The 25,873-nt window shown below is 42.6% G+C and overlaps 1 protein-coding gene across 5 annotated transcripts in view; it reads left to right on the top strand.

Moving 5' to 3' along the window:
• The window catches only part of LOC109906269 (protein tyrosine phosphatase non-receptor type 6), a 42,466-nt gene that overhangs the window by 5,613 nt on the left and 10,980 nt on the right, over positions 1–25,873 (top strand). Inside the window, exons 1-16 of one of the 5 annotated variants that reach the window (XM_031786070.1) lie at positions 2,051–2,117; positions 2,620–2,692; positions 3,174–3,195; positions 5,473–5,595; positions 7,340–7,534; positions 8,829–9,018; positions 12,853–12,969; positions 13,181–13,306; positions 22,566–22,662; positions 22,817–22,896; positions 23,126–23,272; positions 23,398–23,529; positions 23,923–24,077; positions 24,752–24,819; positions 24,989–25,131; positions 25,549–25,613. In XM_031786070.1, coding sequence (XP_031641930.1) covers positions 3,188–3,195; positions 5,473–5,595; positions 7,340–7,534; positions 8,829–9,018; positions 12,853–12,969; positions 13,181–13,306; positions 22,566–22,662; positions 22,817–22,896; positions 23,126–23,272; positions 23,398–23,529; positions 23,923–24,077; positions 24,752–24,819; positions 24,989–25,131; positions 25,549–25,613 — 1,646 coding nt within the window. In that variant the 5' untranslated portion in view covers positions 2,051–2,117; positions 2,620–2,692; positions 3,174–3,187. Of the gene's footprint in view, positions 1–2,050; positions 2,118–2,619; positions 2,754–3,110; positions 3,196–5,472; positions 5,596–7,339; positions 7,535–8,828; positions 9,019–12,852; positions 12,970–13,180; positions 13,307–22,565; positions 22,663–22,816; positions 22,897–23,125; positions 23,273–23,397; positions 23,530–23,922; positions 24,078–24,751; positions 24,820–24,988; positions 25,132–25,548; positions 25,614–25,873 lie in introns of those variants that run through there. The other 4 variants (XM_031786066.1, XM_031786061.1, XM_031786068.1 and 1 more) reach the window with 4 other exon arrangements.

The raw sequence follows: 25,873 nt of genomic DNA, 5'->3' as shown, positions 1-25,873 counted from the left end.
AGTGAAAACCTCCTTCCATCAGCAAGGGCATTGAAGATGAAACGTGGCTGGGTCTTTCAGCATGACAATGATCCCAAACACACCGCCCGGGCAACGAAGGAGTGGCTTTGTAAGAAGCATTTCAAGGTCCTGGAGTGGCCTAGCCAGTCTCCAGATCTCAACCCCATAGAAAATCTTTGGGGGGAGTTGAAAGTCTGTGTTGCCCAGCAACAGCCCCAAAACATCAATGCTCTAAAGGAGATCTGCATGGAGGAATGGGCCAAAATACCAGCAACAGTGTGTGAAAACCTTGTGAAGACTTACAGAAAACATTTGACCTCTGTTTTATTTATTTTTATTTATTTCACCTTTATTTAACCAGGCAGACTAGTTGAGAACAAGTTCTCATTTACAACTGCGACCTGGCCAAGATAAAGCATAGCAGTGTGAACAGACAACACAGAGTTACACATGGAGTAAACAATTAACAAGTCAATAACACAGTAGAAAAAAGAGAGTCTATATACATTGTGTGCAAAAGGCACGAGGAGGTAGGCGAATAATTACAATTTTGCAGATTAACACTGGAGTGATAAAGGATCAGATGGTCATGTACAGGTAGAGATACTGGTGTGCAAAAGAGCAGAAAAGTAAATAAATATAAACAGTATGGGGAGGAGGTAGGTAAATTGGGTGGGCTATTTACCGATAGACTATGTACAGCTGCAGCGATCGGTTAGCTGCTCAGATAGCAGATGTTTGAAGTTGGTGAGGGAGATAAAAGTCTCCAACTTCAGCGATTTTTGCAATTTGTTCCAGTCACAGGCAGCAGAGAACTGGAACGAAAGTCGGCCAAATGAGGTGTTGGCTTTAGGGATGATCAGTGAGATACACCTGCTGGAGCGCGTGCTACGGGTGGGTGTTGCCATCGTGACCAGTGAACTGAGATAAGGCGGAGCTTTACCTAGCATGGACTTGTAGATGACCTGGAGCCAGTGGGTCTGGCGACTAATATGTAGCAAGGGCCAGCCGACTAGAGCATACAGGTCGCAGTGGTGGGTGGTATAAGGTGCTTTAGTAACAAAACGGATGGCACTGTGATAAACTGCATCCAGTTTGCTGAGTAGAGTATTGGAAGCTATTTTGTAGATGACATCGCTGAAGTCGAGGATCGGTAGGATAGTCAGTTTTACTAGGGTAAGTTTGGCGGCGTGAGTGAAGGAGGCTTTGTTGCGGAATAGAAAGACGACTCTAGATTTGATTTTAGATTGGAGATGATTGATATGAGTCTGGAAGGAGAGTTTACAGTCTAGCCAGACACCTAGGTACTTATAGATGTCATTGCCAACAAAGGGTATATAACAAAGTATTGGGATAAACTTTTGCTATTGACCAAATACTTATTTTCCACCATAATTTGCAAATAAATTCATTAAAAATCCTACAATGTGATTTTCTGGATTTTCTTTCTCATTTTGTCTGTCATAGTTGAAGTTAACCTATGATGAAAATTACAGGCCCCTCTCATCTTTTTAAGTGGGAGAACTTGCACAATTGGTGGCTGACTAAATACTTTTTTGCCCCACTGTAACAAAAAGGCATTCAGACATATGTGGCACACAAGATACATGGTGCTCTCGGCCCCAGCCACTACAGATCAGGAGCTTTAAATGGCACCTCTCACCTACTCTCTGCTGCTTTGCATGTTGGTTGTATTGAAATTTGTAACACTAACTTCAACAGGCAGTCACACTGTAACATCAAGCTGTTAACTTATACAGCCCTGCTTTGTTGCTATGCGTCTTCCGTAGCCACAACAGCTGGCTGTTGCATTATGGGAAGAGTAGTTTCAGTTTCAAGCTCTAACAGACTTCTGTGGACAAGCCTTTAGTATACATGTAGCCCACCTCTTCTTGTAGCATGCTCACATGAACAGTGTTGTGTAGTTGCTATCCTGACTGTAGTTATGTGTGTATGGGGGGGTCGCACTCTGACAATAAGGAAGTGTAATGCGAGCATGACCTTTGTGTGTCAAACACAAATGGAACACAAAAGGTTAGACACACACACACGTGCACATACACAGCTGAAAGAAGAGAACAAACACTCAGACAGAAGAGGGGAGGAGTGGAGGACAGGTGGGTTAGAAGGAAAGAGAGAGAGAATGAGAAGGACAGAGGAAAATGTATGATTAGTTTAACCATTATATACTGGAGGGGCTAGTTTGTTTTTCATTCCTGATAGTGATGGTGAGCAGATGTGCAGTTCCTTAAAGTGACCTTTTAAAGGTGCTCTCTCTCTCTCTCTCTCTCTCTCTCTCTCTCTCTCTCTCTCTAGTTCATTATCTCATTGAGGAACAGTGTTTGGTATGACATATTCAGAGTAATCTCACTGGACTGTGTCTGTTTGCAAAACACTAGTGGTGCTTTGATCATTCTGAGGGGATAGAGAAGAGAGAGATAGAGATGTGACATTAGATTGAGGCAAGGAGAGACAAAGAATTATAGTTGAATTTTAAAGATGAAATCTACGATTTTATATTGCGTTGACATTTATAAAGTATCTCTTTCTGTAAGAGATTCCGGCCTGTCAGCTTTTTTTGTTCCTGTCTGTCTCTTGCTTTCACTGTTTTGTGAAAAGAGCCACAAAAAGGAAGGAAGGAGCGAGAGAGTGTCACAGAACGACAGAGAGAAAAAGAGGGGAGGGACGGAGGGTAAGACATACACGAGCCTGTCAGCAAGAGTGTCGCTTGTTTTCAGAAGGAGCTGAGAACAGTAAGATTGTTTACTTATCTACCTAAAGTGAGATATATCAAGAAAGGGTAAGGGAGGAAAGAGGGTTTGATGAACAGATTAGTGTGGGAGTAAAAGAGGAAGAAAAGACAGGTGGTTTAGAGGGGTGTTCTTTGTGTATGTGATGTTGAATGAGAGAAATGAATAAATACAGCAAACTAATGTGTGGAGGAGGGCAGTTAGAGAGAGAGAGAGAGGGATGATAATGGAAGTAAAACATTATTTTTAGAAGTACATTTGTAGTTAATAACTGGCTAGATTTGCAGATTTAGAAAGGGCATGAAGATGCATCAATTATGTACAGTATTTGTTACATTACCATGTATCATAATTTGCTAGCCTGGAGGTTGTACCTGTACGTGTACCCTCACTATCCCGTCTCCTTCTCTTTGGGCCCAGAAGAAGTGAAGGTGAAAATGGTTCGGTGAGTTGATCTCCTCCCTCTTAAGACCCAGTTGCTCAACCCTGGTCTCTGCCTTTACCTAACGCGTGATGTCAACTTCTCTCTTTCTTTTACTTGTTCTCTCTGTTTCTTTACCATCAGTACTTTGTTCTTTAGACTTTTCTGCTGTCTTGTGTGTTTGTAGTTCCCACGTAACGTTTTGTTTTCAAACTCTGTAGGAATTCCCAGTTATTTTGCAGTAGTTTTTCAAATTCTTGAAATGTTGCCCAATTCTGATTGATTCTACCTTTGCATCCTACTCTTAGTCTATCAATAGCTTGACCATGTCGTGTGTAGCTACAACTACACTGAAACTTGGCAACAGATATCAAAGTGATGGTCTACTTGTTAGTGAGAGATTGTCGAAGGAAAGATAATAGATTGTACATTTACAATCATAAATCATTCCCTCTAGTTTAGAAAGCATTATCAGTCCTACCTCTCAGATGTGTGATACAATCGTTAGCAGCATGTTGTTCTGTAGAATAGGCTAGTATAGTATCCATTGAATGAAAAGTTGGTGCTTTGTGGTGAGGTGGGTTTGTGGTCTGTTTGTCATCTCTTAGGCCTTAGTCAGGCTTTACCATTCAAATGTTTTGCTAGTTCTTTGCCTTGAAGCAATATTGTATACTAGCGTATACTTAAAAAAGGTTGCAATAATGCTGTGTAGGCTGCTCTCTACCTAGTACTGTGTTAATCTATGAGCTGGTAATGGTACCTAGTACTGTGTTAATCTATGAGTTGATAATGGTACCTAGTACTGTGTTAATCTATGAGCTGGTAATGGTACCTAATACTGTGTTAATCTATGAGCTGATAATGGTACCTAGTACTGTGTTAATCTATGAGCTGGTAATGGTACCTAGTACTGTGTTAATCTATGAGCTGGTAATGGTACCTAGTACGGTGTTAATCTATGAGTTGATAATGGTACCTAGTACTGTGTTAATCTATGAGCTGGTAATGGTACCTAGTACTGTGTTAATCTATGAGCTGATAATGGTACCTAGTACTGTGTTAATCTATGAGCTGATAATGCTACTTAGTACTGTGTTAATCTTTGAGCTGATAATGGTACCTAGTACTGTGTTAATCTATGAGCTGGTAATGGTACCTAGTACTGTGTTAATCTATGAGCTGGTAATGGTACCTAGTACTGTGTTAATCTATGAGCTGGTAATGGTACCTAGTACTGTGTTAATCTATGAGCTGGTAATGGTACATAGTACTGTGTTAATCTATGAGTTGGTAATGGTACCTAGTACTGTGTTAATCTATGAGCTGATAATGGTACCTAGTACGGTGTTAATCTATGAGCTGATAATGGTACCTAATACTGTGTTAATCTATGAGCTGATAATGGTACCTAGTACTGTGTTAATCTATGAGCTGGTAATGGTACCTAGTACTGTGTTAATCTATGAGTTTGTAATGCTACCTAGTACTGTGTTAATCTATGAGCTGGTAATGGTACCTAGTACTGTGTTAATCTATGAGCTGGTAATGGTACCTAGTACTGTGTTAATCTATGAGCTAGTAATGGTACCTAGTACTGTGTTAATCTATGAGCTGGTAATGGTACCTAGTACTGTGTTAATCTATGAGCTGGTAATGGTACCTAGTACTGTGTTAATCTATGAGCTGGTAATGGTACCTAGTACTGTGTTAATCTATGAGCTGGTAATGGTACCTAGTACTGTGTTAATCTATGAGCTGATAATGGTACCTAGTACGGTGTTAATCTATGAGCTGATAATGGTACCTAATACTGTGTTAATCTATGAGCTGATAATGGTACCTAGTACTGTGTTAATCTATGAGCTGGTAATGGTACCTAGTACTGTGTTAATCTATGAGTTTGTAATGGTACCTAGTACTGTGTTAATCTATGAGCTGGTAATGGTACCTAGTACTGTGTTAATCTATGAGCTGGTAATGGTACCTAGTACTGTGTTAATCTATGAGCTGGTAATGGTACCTAGTACTGTGTTAATCTATGAGCTGGTAATGGAATGCAGGGTTTTGAAATGGGATTTAACAGACACATTGTGATTTAACTCATCTTTATTACCACGTCTCATATAATTTCCCCCCAAGGGAAGAAACAGAGTATCAAAGAGATGATGTGGCTCAGTGGACAGGTGTGGAAGGGCCAGATGATAACCCTTTGTGTGTGCATGTGCTTATGTGCGTGGCCCGATCTGTGTGTGTGTGGTTTGTATGTATATGTGTGTAATGTGTCTCTCTGTGTGTATCCAGCTGGTTCCACAGGGATATCTCTGGCTTGGATGCTGAGTCTGTTTTGAAGAGCCGGGGCGTCCATGGCAGCTTCCTGGCCCGACCCAGCAGGAAGAACCAGGGAGACTTCTCTCTCTCTGTCAGGTAGGAATACACCCCATATCTTTCTTTGTCCTTCTCTCTCTCTTTCTCTGTCAGCTAGGATATCCTCTCTCTCTATCTCTCTCTCACTCTCTCTCTCTCTCTCTCTGTCTCTCTCTCTCCATCAGCTAGGACATCCTCCATCTCTTTCTCCTCCTCTCTCTTCATCAGATGGAGATACTCCATCTCTTTCTCTCCTTCTTTGTCTCTCCTTCTCTCCTTCACTCAACCTACAGTGCCTTTGGAAAGTATTCAAATCCCTTGACTTTTTCCACATTTTGTTGTGTTACAAAGTGGGATTAAAATGTGTTTAATTTTATTTTTTTGTCAATGGTCTACACAAAATAATCTGGAATATCAAAGTGGAAGAAATGTTTTGTAAAAATATTATTAATGTTAAGTATTCAACTTTAGTGTAGATTTGGTCTCGTATTTTAGGTTTTTGAAAGCTAATTTAATCTCCCAGTGTCTGGTAGAAAGCAGACACAACCAGGCATTCCTCTAGGATTTTGCCTGTGAGCGCCAGCCCATTTTTTTTCTTATCCTGAAAAACTCCCCAGTCCTTAACGATTACAAGCATACCCATAACATGATGCAGCCCCCACTATGCTTGAAAATATGGAGAGTGGTACTCAGTAATGTATTGCATTGGATTTGCCCCAAACATAACACTACATTTCAGCACAAAACGTCAATTGCTTAGCCACATTTTTTGCAGTATTACTTTATTTAGTGCCTTGTTGCAAATATATATTTTTCTGTACAGGCTTCCTTGTTTTCACTCTGTCAATTAGTTTAGTATTGTGGAGTAACTACAATGTTGTTGATCCATCCTCCGTTTTCTCCTATCACAACCATTAAACTCTATAACTGTTTTAAAGTCACCATTGGCCTCATGGTGAAATCCCTAAGTGGTTTCCTTCCTCTCTGGCAACTGAGTTAGGAAGGACACATGTATCTTTGTTGTGACTGGGTGTATTGATACACCGTCCAATGTGTAATTAATAACATCATGCTCAAAGGGATACTCAATGTCTGCTTTTTTATTTTACCCATCTACCAATACGTGCCCTTCTTTCTGAGCCATTGAAAAACCTCCCTGGTCTTTGTGGTTGAATCTGTGTTTTGAATTCACTGCTCGACTGAGGGACCTTACAGATAAAGTCCATGCAACTTATTATGTGAATTGGTAAGCACATTTTACTCCTGAACTTATTAAGGCTTGCCATAACAAAGGGGTTGAATACTTATTGACTCAAGACATTTCAGCTATTTATTTGTAATTAATTTGTCAAACATTTGAAAAACATAATTCCACTTTGACATTATGGGGTACTGTGTGTATTCCAGTGACCAACAAAATCTAAATTTTATCAATTTGAATTTCAGGATCTAACAGCAAATTGTGGAATAAGTCAAGGGGTGTGAATACTTTCTGAAGGCACTGTATGTTAACCTACAGCATTTCACTACACCTGCAATAACATCTACTAGATGTGTATGTGACCAATAACATTTGATTTGAAAATTTGATTTAATTAAATTTGATTTATAGTATATCCTCTCTCCTCACTCATCATTTCCTCTCTCCTTTTCTTGCCCTCTGTCAGGTACAGATACACTGCATCTCTCTTTTGCTACTTATTTTGCTACTTAAAATATATTTGACTTAACTAGTTTAGGTGGAATTGTCTACTGTCACTGACTGGCCCATGAATGTCCCCTTTCCCCTGATCTTTGACCCCAGGGTGGGTGAGCTGGTGACCCACATCCGTATCCAAAACACAGGGGACTTCTACGACCTGTATGGAGGGGAGAAGTTTGCCACGCTGTCCGAGCTGGTGGAGTACTACACTGCGGAGAATGGGATCCTGCAGGACAAAGACGGCACCATCATCGAGCTCAAATACCCCTTCAACTGCTCTGACCCCACCACTGAGAGGTCAGTGCACTCTAACCTTTAACCTTTACCCCTAACCCTTAATTCCACCAGAGTCAGTCAGTCAAGTCGGTGTACTCTTGCCTCAAATCTCTAACCCTTAACTCTGCTTTCACTGTTCTGCTGAATTTCGTTGCATGTTTATCAAACGGAAGCAGATCATATAAAATACTCCTGAGACATCCAGCCATTTTGTCATTTATTAATCTAAACGCTTTATGTTGAGGATCATAAAGCTTTCAGAAGGAAAGGTAATTCTATGGCCTTTACTTTGAGGCGTGTGTGTGCGTGCGTGTGTGTGTGTGTGTGTATGTGTGTGTGTGTGTAAATCCCTCATGTTCTACCCTCACTGCCCCTCCTTTCTCCACTCTATTTTCTCTCTCTGTCAGTTTGACTTCCCTTTCTTGCTGCGGTTGGAAACTTTAGATTTTGACACATTTGAAAACAGTGACCAGACCCTCAATACCTTCCTCTCTCCTAACCTCCATCTTGCTCTATTTCAGTCTTTCTGATCTCTTTCTCGATACTCATATCACAGGTACTGCTGTGATGGTATGCTTTATAGTCTAATTTTAATGCAGAGGTGTCATTCTATGATGTTTATGCCTCTGTAACTGTCTCACTCATCATTATTCACAATCCATTCATGATTATCCATAATCATGGTAGCATCCAAATTAATTCAGAAGTGTTTAGAAACATACATTATTTACCATTCATTTTCATTGGGCACAAAATAATCTGAAACACAGCCAAAACAAACTGAACATGCATCCAACAAGTCAGTAGAGTCACCAAGCTTGATGTAGTCATTGCGGGCTAGGAATATAGGGCCAAATATTTGGGGGGGATCTATGGGGGTGGGGGGGGAGATATGGGGTGAGGAAGAAAAGGGGGGTAGTTTGTGTGGGGCTCAGGCTATAAATATCATGCTGTCTTGAGCCACGAAATCTTTCCGACCGCAAAGCAGGAAGTTCAGATGTAGAAATCGAGAACTACCCCTAAATTTAAACAGCAGGCAGCACTCAGAGACGATCCCCATACTAACGAGTGTAAACTCTCCCAGACACACAGACGCATGCACGCAAACACACACTATACTCTCAGGACAGAAATACCTTGCATAAACCCATATAAAGTGCATCTGTACAGGCCGTAAATACACATTAGTTACCAAAATGTCCTCAAACATTTATTAAAGTCCTCTACCAAGTCTTCTTCCATTCTCCTCCATGTAGGGCATAGTGATGTTTCCATCAGAGCTTCATTGACCCCTTCTCTGTCATACACCATACAGGTGGTATCATGGACACCTGTCAGGCCCCAACGCAGAGAAGTTGCTATGGGAACGGGACGAGCCGGGCACCTTCCTGGTGCGGGAGTCTCTGTCCAAACCTGGAGACTTTGTTCTGTCTGTTCTGACTGAGGAGAAGAGCAAGGCATCCAGCGGAGGGAGGAGGGTCTCACACATAAAGATCATGTGCCAGGTGTGTGTGTGTGTGTGTGTGTGTGTGTGTGTGTGTGTGTGTGTGTGTGTGTGTGTGTGTGTGTGTGTGTGTGTGTGTGTGTGTGTGTGTGTGTGTGCGTGTGCGTGCGTGCGTGTGTGTGCATGAGTGTGTGCGAGCATGTGAGTGTTCGTGTGTTTTTCTCTCTCTAACACACATTCACTCACATTCACTATTGCAATTTCACATTGCAATCTTTGCTATAATATTTCCCATATCTGAGTACATCTTGTTATGAAACCAGACCAATTTTCAGTTTCCCCAAAATGTTCATTCTTATGCAACGAATGACCTTCCTGCTTCCAACATCTAGGAGAAAACCTGACAAACATCAAACACACCACCACTACTGTCTCAGCACAGAAACAGTTATACAAAGTCCAGTCAATATGAACATATAGGTTTGAGTTTGAGAGATATCACTGTCTTGGTTACAAAAGTATGCCAAGCGGTTATGTTTTAATTAGTTAGTTATGTATTTAATTTGGACCCTTAGGTGACGTGTGAAAATGCGTATACGATTCCAATAAAATACATGAGAATGAGAATTGGTATTCACAATTAAGTACTTTATATTCATGTGTGTACAGTAACTACCACTAGAAATAAAAAATAGCATAGTTATTTCCGAGTGCAGAGCTAGACTGTAACTAACTGCATTCATCCCCAAACCTACTTTTCGTAGATTCAACATTATTAGCAGCACCATCATGGTTAGGTTATTTTTAGCTGTGGTAATACAGTGCAGACATGAGGTGGATTTGAATGAGAGGCATTGTAGGGCTGGAGTCTAAAGTTTTCAGGGTCAGAAGATTATCACACAGGTCATTGAGTCCTGGCACAGGCCCTACCAGGAGCAAGCATCAGGTGCATTTCTTAATAGCTAACCGGAAGTACATTAAAGATATTTTCTGGTACTACACCGGCTCCGACGCTCGTCGGATGTGGCAGGGCTTGCAAACTATTACAGACTACAAAGGGAAGCACAGCCGCGAGCTGCCCAGTGACACGAGCCTACCAGACGAGCTAAATCATTTCTATGCTCGCTTCGAGGCAAGCAACACTGATGCATGCATGAGAGCATCAGCTGTTTTTCATCTAATTTTTTTATTTTACCTTTATTTAACTAGGCAAGTCAGTTAAGAACAAATTCTTATTTTCAATGACAGCCTAGGAACAGTGGGTTAACTGCCTGTTCAGGGGCAGAAAGATTTGTACCTTCTCAGCTCGGGGGTTTGAACTTGACGACTGTTCCTGATGACTGTGTGATCACACTCTCCGTAGCCGATGTGAGTAAGACCTTTAAACAGGTCAACATACACAAGGCTGCGGGGCCAGACGGATTACCAGGACGTGTGCTTCGGGCATGTGCTGACCAACTTGCAGGTGTCTTCACTGACATTTTTCAACATGTCCCTGAGTCTGTAATACCAACATGCTTCAAGCAGACCACCATAGTCCCTGTGCCCAAGAACACAAATGCAACCTGCCTAAATGACTACAGACCCGAAGCACACACGTCCGTAGCCATGAAGTGCTTTGAAAGGCTGGTAATGGCTCACATCAACACCATTATCCCAGAAACCCTAGACCCACTCCAATTTGCATACCGCCCAAACAGATCCACAGATGATGCAATCTCTATTGTACTCCACACTGCCCTTTCCCACCTGGGACTAAACACCTCCCTCTGCAACTGGATCCTGTACCTCCTGACAGGCTGACCCCAGGTGGTGAGGGTAGGTAGCAACACATCTGCCACGCTGATCCTCAACACTGGAGCTCCCCAGGGGTGCGTGCTCAGTCCCCTCCTGTACTCCCTGTTCACCCACGACTGCATGGCCAGGCACGACTCCAAGACCATCATTAAGTTTGCTGACGACAACAACAGTGGTAGGCCTGATCACCGACAATGACGAGACAGCCTATAGGGAGGAAGTCAGAGACCTGGCTGGGTGGTGCCAGAATAACAACCTATCCCTCAACATAACCAAGACTAAGGAGATGATTGTGGACTACAGGAAAAGGAGCACCGAGCACGTCCCCATTGTCATCGACGGGGCTGTAGTGGAGCAGGTTGAGAGCTTCAAATTCCTTGGTGTCCACATCAACAACAAACTAGATTGGTCCATACACACCAAGACAGTCGTGAAGAGGGCACGAAAAAGCCTATTCCCCCTCAGGAAACTAAAAAGATATGGCATGGGTCCTGAGATCCTCAAAAGGTTCTACAGCTGCAACATCGAGAGCATCCTGACCGGTTGTATCACTGCCTGGTACAGCAATTGCTCTGCCTCCGACCGTAAGGCACTTCAGAGGGTAGTGCGTACGGCCCAGTACATCACTGGGACAAAGCTGCCTGCCATCCAGGACTTCTACACCAGGCGGTGTCAAAGGAAGGCCCTAAAAATTGTCAAAGACCCCAGCCACCCCAGTCATAGTCTGTTCTCTCTACTACTGTATGGCAAGCAGTACCGGAGTGCCAAGTCTAGGACAAAAAGGCTTCTCAACAGTTTTTACCTCCAAGCCATAAGACTCCTAAACAGCTACTGTCTGTTGATCTAATATGCATAGTCACTTGAACTATACATTCATGCAGATACTACCTAAATGGCCCGACCAACCAGTGCTCCCGCACATTGGCTAACCGGACTATCTGCATTGTGTCCCACCACCTGCCAACCCCTCTTTTTACGCTTTTGCTACTCTCTGTTCATCATATATGCATAGTCACTTTAACAATACCTACATGTACATACTACCTCAATAAGCCTGACTAACCAGTGTCTGTATATAGCCTTACTACTCTTTTTTTCAAATGTCTTTTTACTGTTGTTTTATTTCTTTACTTACCGACACACACACACACACACACATACCTTTTTTCCCTGCACCATTGGTTAGAGCCTGTAAGTAAGCATTTCACTGTAAGGTCTACACTTGTTGTATTCGGCGCACGTGACAAATTTACTTTGATTTGATTTGATTTTGTTTACTTTTGAACCAGTGGTTCTGAAAGTAGCGCCCACGAGCCAAAAGTGGTCCCTGAAAATTGCATACTATGTCACAGATGGGCAGATATGTTCACCTCGCTCTCCCCCTTTCTGATTTTCTCTATTTTTACATATTTTTGATATTGAATGCTATCAGATCTTCAACCAAGACCTAATATTAGATTAAGAAAACCTGAGTTTACAAATTAGAAAACAAATTGATGATTATTTTATTTATTTAATTGACATAGTTATGCAACACCCTTACACTCAATAACTGGTTGTGCCACCTTTAGCTGCAATGACTGCAACCAAATGCTACCTGTAGTTGTTGATCAGTCTCTCACATCGCTGTGGAGGAATTTTGGCCAACTCTTGCATGCAGAACTACTTCAACTCAACAACATTTGTGTGTTTTCAAGAATGAACTGCTCGTTTCAAGTCCTGCCACAACATCCAAATTGAGATTTAGTCTGGACTTTGACTCGGACATTCCAAAACTTCAAATGTGTTGATTTTTAGTCATTTTCATGACTTGATTGTTTGTATTCAATCATTGTCTTGCTGCATGACCCAGCTGCGCTTCAGCTCACAGACGGATGGCCTGACATTCTCCAGTAGAATTCTCTGATACAGAGCAAAATTCATGGTTCCTTCTACTAATAAGGCTAGTCGTCCAGGCTTGAGGCAGCAAAGCATCCCCAAACCATCACACTACCACCATCATGCTTGACCGTTGGTATAAGGTTCTTACTGTAGAATGCAGTGTTTGGTTTTCGCCAGGTATAATGGGACTCATGTCGTCATATATTTATATAAATAGAATGACCGGTACACGGTGGGAGGCACAGAGATGTTTGACACCCTGGCTGACCTGATGGAGCACTACAAACGCAAAGGCATCGAGGAGATGTCTGGAACCTGGGTGCACCTCAAACAGGTAAAGACTTACAGGACTTACAGTTGTAACCCCATACAGGTTACAAGAGTCACCGTGAGTGTTGCAGTAAAGTTACAACCTTACACAGGTCGGATATACTGTATCTTATAATGGGTTCACCTGAATGACAAGTTAGAGCCATATCCGAACAAATCTTGACTTATTCTCCTCTCCTTCTCTTTCCTGTCCACTCCATCCTTCTCTCCTTCAGCCCTACTTCTCCACCAGAGTGAATGCAGCAGACATTGACAGCAGAGTGAGGCTGCTGGACCAGATGGCCGAGAGAGAGAACGAGGGAGACAAGAAGACCAAAGCAGGATTCTGGGAGGAGTTTGATGTAAGTCGATTAAGTTTTTGATGGAAGGAAGATGTGATGTTTTGAACAACCCTTCTTAACCTCTTCCTCTCTTTACTCAACCTGGTCTCAGAGCATTTAAATGATTATGTATGTAAATTCGAGACACTCCATTTAGTATGATATGTTAAGTTTCTTATTGTATGTATTCATGTGTGGATAGGGGCCTCCCTGTTGGCGCAGTGGTTAAGGGCGCTGTACAGCAGTGCCAGCTGCGCCACCAGAGACTCTAGGGAGGGTTTGGCCGGTAGGGAAATCCTTGTCTCATCGCGCACCAGCGACTCCTGTGGCGGGCCGGGCGCAGTGCATGCTAACCAAGGTTGCCAGGTGCACGGTGTTTCCTCCGACACATTGGTGCGGCTGGCTTCCGGGTTGGATGCGCCCTGTGTTAAGAAGCAGTGCGGCTTGGTTGGGTTGTGTATCGGAGGACGCATGACTTTCAACCTTCGTCTCACCCGAGCCCGTATGGGAGTTGTAGCGATGAGACAAGATAGTAGCTACTAAAACAATTGGATACCACAAAATTGGGGAGAAAAAGGGGTAAAAAATATATATATAATTAATTTGTGGATGACCAGTAAACCCATTTTATATGATATGTTATGAATTACAATTCTTATATGTTACAAATTTGCAAAACGTACTACATGTTACGATTTTTTTTTCAGTATGATAAGTTATGAATGGCTAGCGTTAACTACTTGGCTAATTTTTAGCTAGTCTAGGGTTAGGGTTAAGATTAGGAGTTAGGTTGAAGGGTTGAGGTTAGTGCTAGGGGAAGGGTTAGCTAACATGCTAAGTAGTTGCAAAGTAGCTAAAAAGTAGTAAGTATTTGAAAAGTAGCTAAAATGCTAAAGTTGTCCATGATTAGATTCAAACTAGCAGCCTTGGGTTGCTAAATGTTCGCGTTATACACCCACGCATCCACCCCGAACAACCACCCTACTTTTGTTTTGCTTTAACAATCTATCTTATGTTACCAAACCAAACGTAACATATACTAATTTGATTGTCTCGGATTTAGATTTACTATGTTATGTCTAGTCTATGAGACCAGGATGCTTAACTCTACTGTAGGTTTTCTGAGGCCAAATTTCTTACATGCTGACCACACCAGCTTTGCAAAATAAATGAACACATACATGTTGTTCAATCATTGCATCGGAACGAGCGTCTGCATAGCCAGGCGCTAAAATAGAACTTGTCAATATTTGTGATGCTTGACGAGCTGCAAATCCAATCTCTCCCATCTCCTCATTGGTTTTTAGGAGCATATACCCATGTAGGTGATTGAAAGATTAACTGAGGTCCACACTCCAGTCCAGTTGGTAGTGGTAATGCACCTCAAAGTTGTTTAGCACCCGCCATATAAAGTCCAAAGAAGAAGCCTGAAGGAGGAGAGATTACTAGAAATTAACTCAGTTTACCCTTTTATCTGTGGAATAATTGTAAGAGTAGGAGACCTTGTGCATTTCAGGTAAAATAACAATTGAATGTTTATATCCCAGGACAAATTAGCCAGCAACAGCAAGATAGCTAGCTAAATTGCCATGAATGTTTAATGCTTTTCGACCTGTCCCCAAATTAATATAGTTGGATCAGAGTTCGTTTTGATATTTTAACCTGCGTCCTCTGATCTCGTCTGGTGTGGATGGACAAAATCAACATGCGCGCCCGGTGTAGTCAGCATGAAACTGTGTCTGTGTTTGATGCTTTAGTTGGTCATATAAGCTGTGTATGTAATGTGCCTTTGCTCTTGTGCAACATGGTGAAACATGTTCCGTTAGACAAGTCAAAGTGAGAGTGTTGCAAGGAAAAACTATAATCAAATGGTTAAAGGTCTCACTACTACAGCCATAGGAAACATTTTTACTACCACCATGTGGTAGCATATGGTACTGCTATTTGAGGCCTCTGTCTCAATTGTCTAATCTCAGAAACCCACAACAAAACCTTGCATAATTGTGTTAGATGCTAAAGAGTCTGGCCACGAGAGATTAGAAATTGTCAAACACTAATTCCAAACTGCTTTAACAGCACATTAAAAATAACTTTTCAAATGGTAAAAAAAATATGGGTAATGAATGTACATTATCTGTATGTTTATAAAGAATACATAACACATAATAAACATGCCATATTTATAGAGCATTCATGAATGTATTCATAGTAATACAGTATGTCAGTATTCCACAAATACTGGGAATGGGGATTTGCATGTCTTTAAACATTAACTCATTCTCCTGAAGGTATTCCTGAACAGATTTTGAGTTGTCACAGCTGGGTTGAGTGAATCTATGTTTGGGATTTTTACAGTCAATCCCTTCCCTCAAGACTGTGAGGTTAGGTTACTCTGGTCCTGGAGTACACATGCAGGCTTTTGTTCTAGCCCAGTGAAATAGTAAACACTGGATGTATGTGTAATCCCAATCCTTTAGACCAATTAGAGTTCACCTGAGCTGACACAGGCTAAAATACAGGATGAGAGGGGCTGATGATGCTGATTAAGAACCTCACTGAAACTCCCCTCATATCCAGGGGACTGGATTAGCACTAGCAGCAGCTTCCACCAGGGGTCAGGGGTCAGGACAGGTTATAAGGCAATACAGGTTGTACACACAAGTTGTACACACAATACCCCATAATGACATAGCAAAACACTTTTTTTGTGTGCAAATGTATTCAAAATAAAAAACTTATATCACATTTACATAAGTATTCAGACCCTTTACTCAGTGCTTTTTTGAAATAACTTTGGCAGCGATTACAGCCTCGAGTCTTCTTGTATGACGCTACACGCTTGGCACACCTGTATTTGGGGAGTTTCTCCCATTCTTCTCTGCAGATCCTCTCAAGCACAGCTATTTTCATGTCTCACTAGAGATGTTCGATTGGGTTCAAGTCCAGGCTCTGGCTGGGCCACTCAAGGCCATTCAGAGACTTGTCCTGAAGCCACTCATGCGTTGTCTTGGCTGTGTGCTTAGGGTCATTGTGCTGTTGGAAGGTGAACCTTCACCCCAGTCTGAGGTCCTGAGTACTCTGGAGCAGGTTTTCATCAAGAATTTCTCTGTACTTTGCTCCGTTGATTTTTCCCTCAATCCTGACTAATCTCCCAGTCCCTGCTGCTGAAAAACATCCCCACTGCATGATGCTGCCACCACTATGCTTCACCGTAGGGATGGTGCCAGGTTTTCTCCAGACGTGACGCTTGGCATTCAGGCCTAAAGTTCAATCTTGGTTTCATCAGACCAGAAAATCTTGTTTCTCATGGTCTGAGAGTCTTTAGGTGCCTTTTGGCAAACTCCAAGCGGGCTATCATTTGCCTTTTACTGAGGACTGGCTTCCGTCTGGCCTCTCTACCACGAAGGCCTGATTGGTGGAGTGCTACAGAGATGGTTGTCCTTCTGGAAGGTTCTCCCATCTCCACAGAGGAACTCTGGATCTCTGTCAGAGTGACCATCGGGTTCTTGGTCACCTCCCTGACCAAGGCCCTTCACCCCCAATTGCTCAGTTTTGCCAGGCAGCCAGCTCTAGGAAGAATCTTGGTGATTCAAACTTCTTCTATTTAAGAATGATAGAGGGCACTATGTTCTTGGGGACCTTCAATGCTGCAGAAATGTCCAATCAATTGAATTTACCTCAGTTGGACTCCAATCAAGTTGTAGAAACATCTCAAGAATGATAATTGGAAACAGGATACACCTGAGCTCAATTTTTGAGTCTCATAGCAAAGGCTCTGAATACATATGTAAATATGGTATTTCTGTTTATTATTTGTGATAAATTTGCTAAAAAAAAAAGAGAAAATGTTTTCGCTTTGTCTTTATGGGGTATTGTGTGTAGATTGATGAGTATTTTTCTATTTATTTAATCAATTTCAGAATAAGGCTGTAACATAACAAAATGTGGAAAAAGTAAAGGGGTCTGAATACTTTCCGAATATACAGTATTTATTCCGGGAAAGGGGAGTGGTTTTGGGCGTTAAATCACTGTAAATCTCGTCAAAGATACTATGGGCTAACTTGGATGTGAGTTAGATAGTGACCTATCTGGTGAGGGTATAAATTTAAAAGCTCTCTCCAACGTTAACTAAAAAGTATAATTTCTGGCTAAGAAAATCAAGATTTCTTGGTACTAGTACCTCTTGGTATAGTAGTTATCCCTAGGGCATCAAGAATTAAACCTCTCATAATCAGATAGTCAGGATTACTTCAAGCTCCTATCCTGCAGTCAGGATCACACCCAACTCCTATCCTGTAGTCAGGATCACACCCAACTCCTATCCTGTAGTCAGGATCACACCCAAGCTCCTATCCTGTAGTCAGGATCACACCCAAGCTCCTATCCTGTAGTCAGGATCACACCCAAGCTCCTATCCTGTAGTCAGGATCACACCCAAGCTCCTATCCTGTAGTCAGGATCACACCCAAGCTCCTATCGTGTAGTCAAGATCACACCCAAGCTCCTATCCTGTAGTCAGGATCACACCCAAGCTCCTATCCTGTAGTCAGGATCACACCCAACCTCCTATCCTGCAGTCAGGATCACACCCAAGCTCCTATCCTGCAGTCAGGATCACACCCAAGCTCCTATCCTGTAGTCAGGATCATACCCAAGCTCCTATCCTGTAGTCAGGATCACACCCAAGCTCCTATCCTGTAGTCAGGATCACACCCAAGCTCCTATCCTGTAGTCAGGATCACACCCAAGCTCCTATCCTGTAGTCAGGATCATATCCAAGCTCCCATCCTGTAGTCAGGATCACACCCAAGCTCCCATCATGTAGTCAGGATCACACCCAAGCTCCCATCATGTAGTCAGGATTATTCTCAAACTCCCATCATGTAGTCAGGATTACTCTCAAACTCCCATCATGTAGTCAGGATTACTCTCAAACTCCCATCATGTGGTCAGGATTACTCTCAAACTCCCATCATGTAGTCAGGATTACTCTCAAACTCCCATCATGTAGTCAGGATTACTCTCAAACTCCCATCATGTAGTCAGGATTACTCTCAAACTCCCATCATGTAGTCAGGATTACTCTCAAACACCCATCATGTAGTCAGGATCACACCCAAGCTCCCATCATATAGTCATCACTCTCACTTTGATTACCTGAAATGGCTCAAGGTAAAAACAACTGAAGTCACTCAAATCAAGATAGGGTTTATCAACTAAACTGTATAGCCTTGTCCCCACATACTCTTCCTTTCGCTGCCTTTCCTTCCAGTTCTCTGCTGCCCATGACTGGAACGAATTGCAAAAATCTCTGAAGCTGGAGTCTTATATCTTCCTCTCTAACTTTAAGCATCAGCTGTCAGAGCAGCTTACCGATCACTGTACCTGTACACAGCCAATCTGTAAATAGCACACCCAACTACCTCATCCCCATATTATTACTTACCCTCTTGCTCTTTTGCACCCCAGTATCTCAACTTGCACATCATCATCTGCACATCTATCACTCCAGTGTTAATGCTAAATTGTAATAATTTTTTGCCTCTATGGCCTATTTATTACCTACCTCCCTACTCTTCTACATTTGCACACACTGTACACAGTTCTATTTTTGCATTGTGTTATTGACTGTACGTTTGTTTATGTGTAACTCTGTGTTGTTGTTTTTGTCGCACTGCTTTGCTTTATCTTGGCCAGGTCGCAGTTGTAAATGAGAACTTGTTCTCAACTGGACGACCTGGTTAAATAAAGGTGTTCTCAACTGGACGACCTGGTTAAATAAAGGTGTTCTCAACTGGACGACCTGGTTAAATAAAGGTGTTCTCAACTGGACGACCTGGTTAAATAAAGGTGAAATCAAAAAATAAAAATACCTATATGTAATTATTTCAGCCGCATTAGAGACTCGTCCGAGATTCCAAAAGACTGGAAAGCTGCCGCGGTCATCCTCCTCTTCAAAGGGGGTGACACTCTAGACCCAAACTGTTACAGACCTATACCCATCCTGCCCTGTCTTTCAAAAGTCTTCGAAAGCCCAGTTAACAAACAGATCACTGACAATTTCGAATGCCACCGTACCATCTTCGCTGTGCAATCTGGTTTCCGAGCCGGTCACGGGTGTACCTCAGCCACGCTCAAGGTAGTAAACGATATCATAACCTCCATCGATAAAAGACAGTACTGTGCAGCCGTCTTCATCGACCTGGCCAAGGCTTTTGACTCTGTCAATCACCGTATTCTTATCAGCAGACTCAATAGCCTTGGTTTCTCAAATGACTGCCTCGCCTGGTTCACCAACTACTTCTCAGATAGAGTTTAGTGTGTCAAATCGGAGGGCCTGTAGTTCGGACCTCTGGCAGTCTCTATGGGGGTGCCACATGGTTCAATTCTGGGCTGACTCTTTTCTCTGTATATATCAATGATGTCGCTCTTGCTGCGGGTGATTCCTACGCAGACGACACCATTCTGTATACATCTGGCCCTTCTTTGGACACTGTGTTAACAAACCTCCAAACGAGCTTCAATGCCATACAACACTCCTTCCGTGGCCTCCAACTGCTCTTAAATGCAAGTAAAACTAAATGCATGCTCTTCAACTGATCGCTGCCAACGCCCGCCCGACTAGCATCACTACTCATGACGGTTCTGACTTAGAATATGTGGACAACTACAAATACCTAGGTGTCTGGGTAGACTGTAAACTCTCCTTCCAGACTCATATCAAGCATCTCCAATCCAAAATTAAATCTAGAATTGGCTTCCTATTTTGCAACAAATCAAATCAAATCAAATATATTTATGTAGCCCTTCGTACATCAGCTGATATCTCAAAGTGCTGTACAGAAACCCAGCCTAAAACCCCAACAGCATGCAATGCAGGTGTAGAAGCACGGTGGCTAGGAAAAACTCCCTAGAAAGGCCAAAACCTAGGAAGAAACCTAGAGAGGAACCAGGCTATGTGGGGTGCCGGGTGGAGATTATAACAGAACATGGCCAAGATGTTCAAATGTTCATAAATGACCAGCATGGTCCAATAATAATAAGGCAGAACAGTTGAAACTGGAGCAGCAGCACGGCCAGGTGGACTGGGGACAGCAAGGAGTCATCATGTCAGGTAGTCCTGAGGCATGGTCCTAGGGCTCAGGTCCTCCAAGAGAGAGAAAGAAAGAGAGAAAGAGAGAATTAGAGAGAGCACACTTAAATTCACACAGGACACCGAATAGGACAGGAGAAGTACTCCAGATATAACAAACTGACCCTAGCCCCCCGATACATAAACTACTGCAGCATAAATCCTGGAGGCTGAGACAGGAGGGGTCAGCAGACACTGTGGCCCCATCCGAGGACACCCCCGGACAGGGCCAAACAGGAAGGATATAACCCCACCCACTTTGCCAAAGCACAGCCCCCACACCACTAGAGGGATATCTTCAACCACCAACTTACCATCCTGAGACAAGGCTGAGTATAGCCCACAAAGATCTCCGCCACGGCACAACCCAAGGGGGGGGGGGGGCGCCAACCCAGCCTCCTTCACTCATGCTGCCAAACATACCCTCGTAAAACTGACTATCCTACCGATCCTCGACTTCATCGATATCATTTACAGATAGCCACTAACACTCTACTCAGCAAACTGGATGCAGTCTATCACAGTGCCATCCATTTTGTCACCAAAGCCCCATATACTACCCACCACTGCAACCTGTATGTTCTCGTCTGCTGGCCCTCGCTACATATTCGTCGCCAGACCCACTGGCTCCAGGTCATCTATAAGTCTTTGCTAGGTAAAGCTCCGCCTTATCTCAGCTCACTGGTCACCATAACAACACCCACCCGTAGCACGCGCTCCAGCAGGTATATCTCACTGTACATCCCCAAAGCCAACACCCACTTTGGCCGCCTTTCCTTCCAGTTCTCTGCTGCTAATGGCTGGAACAAATTACAAAAATCGCTGAAGTTGGAGACTTATATCTCCCTCACTGACTTTGAGCATCAGCTATCTGAGCAGCTTACCAATTGCTGCAGCTGTACATAGCCCATCTGTAAATAGCCCACCCAACTACCTACCCCGTCCCCATATTGTTTTTATTTACTTTTTTGCTCTTTTGCACACCAGGATCTCTACTTGCACATCATCATCTGCACATCTATCACTTCAGTGTTCATTTGCTAAATTGTAATTACTTCGCCACTATGGCCTATTTATTGCCTTACCTCCTTTGCACACACGGTATATAGATTTTTCTATTGTGTGATTGACTGTACTTTTGTTTATCCTATCTGTAACTCTGTGTTGTTTTTTGTTGCACTGCTTTGCGTTATCTTGGCCAGGTCGCAGTTGTAAATGAGAACGTGTTCTCAACTATCCTACCTGGTTAAATAAAGGTTAAATAAAAAATCTATAAAAACACCCTCTAGTACTCCACCAGAGGGACCTCTAACCGACTTTATTCCCTGTAGATTCAAGAGCTCAATGGGGGAAAACTCTTTCCTGTAGTCAAATGGTTCCCATACTGTGGGGTCGAAATGGGGGGCGCGGGTATCCCTCCGAAAAAAAACATTATTATATATACATATTTTTTTTATGAACTCAGTCCTGTTTCAAACTTCCTCTTGAAAGTTGTAATAGTAGAATGCACAAGGTGCAATTTCGAAATTGGGTAGTGCATCATCAGTTCCTCTTGTCGTGTCAGTCATTGCAGACCTTAGAGAGCTATTTATAACTTGTCAGAAATGTCCAAAGAGGGGTTTGAACAGTTTGTGTCATGAACAGTGCTTGTGCCCATAGAAATAGACATGGTGTGCACGTGGGACCCGAGATGTTCCCCAATGCTGGAAGGGGGGGCCCAGAGTGAAAAAGTTTGGGAACCCCTGTGGCAGTACTGTGGAACAAATGAAACATGTGTTAATATGGGGGCGGCAGGTAGCCTAGTAGTTAGAGTGTTGGACTAGTAACCTGAAGGTTGCAAGATCAAATCCCAGAAATGACAAGGTAAAAATCTATCATTCTGCCCCTGAACAAGGCAGTTAACCCACTGTTCCTAGGCAGTCATTGAAAATAAGAATTTGTTCTTAACTGACTTACCTAGTTAAATAAAGGTTAAAAAAAACATGGCTGTTTGAGGGTATTTTTATTTTCAAGAAGTGACCCGTTTAAAGGCCCCTCTATACTGTTGGTTAAGTAATTGAATGCTTGTTGATGTTTATAAAATTGTATTGAGCTTACAATGACTGTCTTTCTCTCTCTCTCCTTCTCCCTCTTTCTTGTTATTTTCAGACCCTTCAAAAGCAGGAGACAAAGGTGAAGAAGAGCAGAGAAGAAGGGATGAGACCAGAAAACAAAAGCAAAAACCGATATAAGAACATCCTTCCCTGTAAGAGCATCTACTTCTAAAGTGCAGTGATATAGCCTCTTATCTTTAATCTTCTTCACATTTTCTCTTCCATTTATATTATCTCTGTCTGATACATCCCCTCATCTCTCTCTCTCATCCTTCCATCTCTACACTCATCCTATTCTCCTCCCAGTTGATGAGACCAGGGTCATTCTGTCATCTGGAGACCCCGATATCATTGGCTCAGATTACATCAATGGCAACTATGTGACAGTAAGCACATGTTATGTCACCTTGTATTCTCAACATCAAATGATAAACCTCTGTTATGAATCCATAACAAGTCTAAACATGAATATGTTTGAATTAATATGATAATATTAATTAATATGATAATATTAATCAATATGATAATATGATCGAAGACTATGATTGCAATGGGCTTTGTCTCCATGTTGACAATATTTGACATATTTTACTAACTTTCTCCATCTCTTTGTAGAATAAGTTACAGGAGTCCGGTGACCCGAAGGTGTACATTGCCTGTCAGGGCTGCCTTGCAACAACTGTCAATGATTTCTGGCAGATGGTGTGGCAAGAGAGGACAAGGGTCATCGTCATGACAACCAGGGAGGTCGAGAAGGGACGGGTTAGTAACTTTTACTGAGAATTTGAAAGCATTTTCTTTTACATTCTATGATTTTAATATTATAACATAGTATAAACTACCCATCTCATTTTCCTCAAACCATTTCTCCATGTTTTTTTATGCAGAATAAATGCGTGCCATACTGGCCAGAAATGCAGGGCTCCAAAGAGGTGGGGCCATATGTGGTCACTTGTGTCTCTGAGAGAGATGCCACTGACTACAAGATCAGGGTTATGGATATCTCCCCTCTGGATCAGGTAGGTACCACCTGCTGGTTCCACCCATCATCACCTCTCTTACCACTGTCATCATTGTTACCACTGTCATCATTGTTACCTCTGTCATCACTGTTACCTCTGTCATCACTGTTACCTCTGCTCTCACAGTCATCACTGCCATCATTGTCATTACTGTTAACACTTTTACCTCTGTCATCTCTAATGCTGTCATCACTGTTATCGCTATCATCACTATCACCACTGTTACCATTGTCATCTCTGTCATCACTGTTACCTCTGTTGTCACTGTTACCATTATCATCACTGTCCTGTCACCTCGGTCACTACTGCAGTCACAGAATAGCTGAGTTTACAGTATTACTCATGTCTCCCCTCTTTGTCTCGTTCCTCTCCCCTCCTCGCCTGTCCCAGTCGGATTCGGTCCGTACTATCTGGCACTACCAGTACCTGAGCTGGCCCGACCATGGAGTTCCCGAGGAGCCAGGAGGGGTGCTCAGCTTCCTCACTCAGGTCAACACAAAACAGGCCGAGTTCGCCAACGCCGGGCCAATGATCATCCACTGCAGGTATATTCTAGCTGTCTTCCAGCTGTAAACTTGGTATATTCCAGCTGTATTCAGGAAGATAAGTGTCAGTTCTATCCATTCTCCATTGTCTAGAATACATTATAAGAATTTCAGATGATGTTGTTTTTCCAGGATTAAGATTAGTTGTTAAGATTAGTTGCGGTACACAGCATTTTAAGTCAACTCACAGTTTATCCTATAGGAATTTTCCCCTTGTGATATCAAGACTAGAGAGGGTTCTTGTACTCTTGTATGTTGTTGGTCCCATAACTATTTGTTATGTAAGCAGACATAAGTACAGCATAATAGCGTATAGAGTGTTTACAAGGCTGTTGCAGTACAATTTAATGACAAAAGCTTCTTTACACTGAAAGACATCCATAGGGACAAAGTTCTTATCCAATCCACTGGTCTTTATAATATAACCAAACTGTCACAGTCACGTGTGTGTAAAGTGGTCATCCCCTGGCTGAGACATCTGTTAGTGTGACAACATGACAAATCCCTCTCCATGTGTCCATGATCACAGAATTACTTAGATTATCAATACTGTTCTAGAAATTCTGTTTCAATACAGTTAATTCATTTCAGTGAATTGCATTGAGCCCAGTCACATTGTACTGTACTGACAGTTGTCCCTACAACCACTCTGTTTGTGTTGTGTTTCTGTGCAGTGCTGGAATAGGCCGAACTGGCACCATTGTGGTGATCGACATGATCATCAAGACCATTGACACGAAAGGTGAGTCTCTTTCAGTACCAAAGTTCTTGCATTTCTTCAGATCTTCATGATATTATACTGTATCTTATTATGGCTCTTTTGTCCCATGATCCTTGTAATGCCTGTCATCACTGTAGAATGACAATGTTTTTGTTGTGGATTGTGATTCTAACTTCCTGATTGTCCATAGGTCTGGACTGTGACATAGACATCCAGAAGAGCATCCAGATGGTGAGAGACCAGCGGTCAGGCATGGTGCAGACTGAAGCCCAGTACAAGTTCATCTACCTGGCCGTCTCTGAGTACATAGAGGCCTCCAAGACCTACAACAAGGTGAGGGAGAGGGGGGGAGGTTGCAATAGAAGGGAGAGAGGAATATGGGTAATATGGAATCAAATATATATTGTTCTCCTCTCCCAAGTGGACTGGCTACAGTATATGTCTATTGACAAACTGTGTTGAAAAACAACATTCCAGAAAATAACAAGACAGCAGAGAGAGACTCAGATATCAGCTGACACAGAGGGATCTGTGTCAAGATATACTTTTCACTGTTGTTGTGCATGTTCTTCTGTTCTCCAGACAGATATCATATCAGACACTGCTTTGTAAAATATGAACATTGACAAAATTGTTTACGGAAATTGCTAATGTTCTGGGAAATTGTTAATAAAACTTAACTATGCACATTGACTCACCTTATACCACCCATCATGTCTAACACTCGCTGTCCTCTTCTCCCCTTTCTAGGGAGCTGAGACAGAGTATGGAAATTTGCAGTTCAAACACCAGCCTGCCAGCCGCAAGGTCTCCAAGTGAGTTTGTGCAGTGTGTGTCTGTGCACATGCCATTGGAGTTCCGTGCATATTCCCATCTCTCCTCAAAACCACATTGGGTCAAAGTTCTCTGACGCAGGCTACACAGAGAGAGAGACACACACACATTCAGAGAGAGAGAGAGAGACAGAAAAGAGAGAAAGAGAGAGAGAGAGCGAGAGAGACGGAAGAGAGAGAGAGAGACGGAAGACAGAGAGAGAGACGGAAAAGAGAGAGCGAGAGGTTAGGTAGAGAGAGAC

This window comes from Oncorhynchus kisutch, linkage group LG2 (assembly GCF_002021735.2).
Source record: "Oncorhynchus kisutch isolate 150728-3 linkage group LG2, Okis_V2, whole genome shotgun sequence".
Lineage (NCBI taxonomy): Eukaryota > Metazoa > Chordata > Actinopteri > Salmoniformes > Salmonidae > Oncorhynchus > Oncorhynchus kisutch.
The sequence above is the reverse complement of the archived record's forward strand: the minus strand, read 5'-3'. Positions and strand labels throughout refer to the sequence as shown.